Below are 2,333 nucleotides of genomic sequence, written 5' to 3' on the forward strand. Positions count from 1 at the left end.
AAAGAAAAACAATATTTTTCACTTTTTGCTATATAACATTCCCAATAAAAGAAATATAAAAATTAAAAATGTTTGCAACATTTTAGGCCAATTTGTATTCTGCTATATATTTTTGGTAAACAAAAACCCAATAAGCGTATTTTGATTGGTTTGCGCAAAAGTTATAGCATCTACAAACGAGGGGAAAGATTTATGTCATTTTTATTTATTTATTTTTTTACTAGGAATGGCGGCAATCAGCGATTTTTTTTAGCGGGACTACAACATTGAGATGGACACATCGGACACATAACTTACATTTTTGACACTTTTGGGGGACCAGTGACGTTACTACAGTAATCAGTGCTAAAAATATGCACTGTCACTGTACTAATGACACTGGAAGGGAAGGGGTTAACACCAGGGGCAATCAAAGCATTAAATGTGTCCCTAGGGGGTGTTTTCTAACCCAAAGTCAATAAGCACTAAGCCCTGATGGCATGTGACTTATTCAGGACATTCAGTATGGCCACCCTAACACGCACTGATAAGATTTTCTGCAGGCAGTTGATCACAATCACTAATAAAGTGAAAAAACTCTAAAACATCTACAAATCCGTCTCATACATTAGAGCGGGAGGCTTTCTTCTGCGGTGCACTGGTTCTCATTGGATGGTGGGGATAATAAATTCTCCCTAAATATATTTTGCATGATCTCCCCAATAGACTGTCTCAGCTTTTCCTTTATATCTCTCCCCATGAAGACGTAGAGTATTGGGTTGATGCAACTATTGAAGATGGCCAGAGAATGTGAGACAAAGTGCAGGATGTACAGTACATCATTGTCAGTGTATAGCCGGATTACTCCTATGATGTGGAAGGGGGCCCAGGTGATGAAAAACACGATAATAATACTTATTGCCATCTTGATGGTTTTTCTACCTACTTCAGAAAATCTGATATTTTGTACTTTAAAAGCCAGATGAATGTAACAGATACAAATGATAATAAGAGGGATCAGAAATCCAACAATTGCACATGTAAGATTGAAGGGCTCTATTATGTGAAATTCTGAATAACATATGGTCCTGTTATTAAAGGTGTCATATTTTCTGTAGATGGGGACAGGCAGACACATCACGAAGGACAACATCCAAATAGCCAAGCATATCATCCACGCCATTTTGATTCTTCTGTGATTTTGGGCCCACACGGGACGAACAACCAGAATCCATCGGTCAATGCTGATAGCCACCAGGGTGAAGACACTGGTATACATGTTAAGGAATAAGATGAAGGGTATAATCCTGCAGAACACGGGACCGGTCAGCCAGCCTTGGTAGTAGTACCGCACTATTAAGAATGGAAGACACAAGCAGCACATGATATCGGCCAGAGCAAGGTTCCCAAACCATATGGTGGTCACGGTCCGCTCCATCTTCACTCCAGTAACCCAAAGCACCAGAGCATTGCCGGGGACACCCAAGAGAGCAGTGAAAGATAATACCATGACTGTAACCCAATAATCAAGGTTGTAAATCATGGTTGGTTCCATTTCACTGCTGACCTTTGACACTTTGTTTACCTGTAAAGACATCAAGAGTTACTTCATCTGTCTAATAATTATTCAATTCCATATTATTGTAAGGAAAATAATGTAACATTTAGTATAAAAAAATGTGTGTGTGTGTATAATATACACACACTATATTACCAAAAGTATTGGGACACCTGCCTTTACACACACATGAACTTTAATGGCATTCCAGTCTTAGTCCGTAGGGTTCAATATTGAGTTGGCCCTCCCTTTGCATCTATAACAGCTTCAACTCTTCTGGGAAGGCTGTCCACAAGATTTAGGAGTGTGTCTATAGGAATTTTTTGTCCATTCTTGCAAAGCGCATTTGTGAGGTCAGGCACTGATGTTGGAGAGAAGGCCTGGCTCACAGTCTGCACTTTAATGCATCCTAAAGGTTTTCTACTGGGTTGAGGTCAGGACTTTGTGCAGGCCAGTAAAGTTCTTCCACCCCAAACTCACTCATCCATGTCTTTATGGACCTTCCTTTGTGCACTGATGCGCAGTCATGTTGGAACAGGAAGGGGCCATCCCCAAACTCTTCCCAGAAATTTGGGAGCATGAAATTGTCCAAAATGTCTTGGTATGTTAAAATCTTAAGAGTTCCCTTCACTGGAACTAAGGGGCCAAACCCAACCCCTGAACCCCCCCCCCCCCCAAACCACAATACCCCCTCAATCAAATGATTTGGACCAGTTCACAAAGCAAGGTCCATAAAGACATGGATGAGTGAGTTTGGGTTGGAGGAACTTGACTGGCCTGCACAGATTCCTGAACT

General features: G+C 40.9%; 1 protein-coding gene across 1 annotated transcript; it reads right to left on the minus strand.

Annotated features, from left to right (window-relative positions):
• Positions 1-475: 475 nt before the first annotated feature.
• Positions 476-1,576, minus strand: LOC309563269 (C3a anaphylatoxin chemotactic receptor-like; the record flags this gene model as incomplete). Its single annotated transcript, XM_082267674.1, has 1 exon — positions 476-1,576. The coding sequence occupies one exon, from the start codon at positions 1,574-1,576 to the stop codon at positions 608-610; it is 969 nt and encodes a 322-aa protein (XP_082123800.1). The 3' UTR covers positions 476-607.
• Positions 1,577-2,333: the final 757 nt, after the last annotated feature.

Source organism: Pelophylax lessonae (genome assembly GCF_965119305.1).
Source record: "Pelophylax lessonae genome assembly, chromosome: 9".
NCBI lineage: Eukaryota > Metazoa > Chordata > Amphibia > Anura > Ranidae > Pelophylax > Pelophylax lessonae.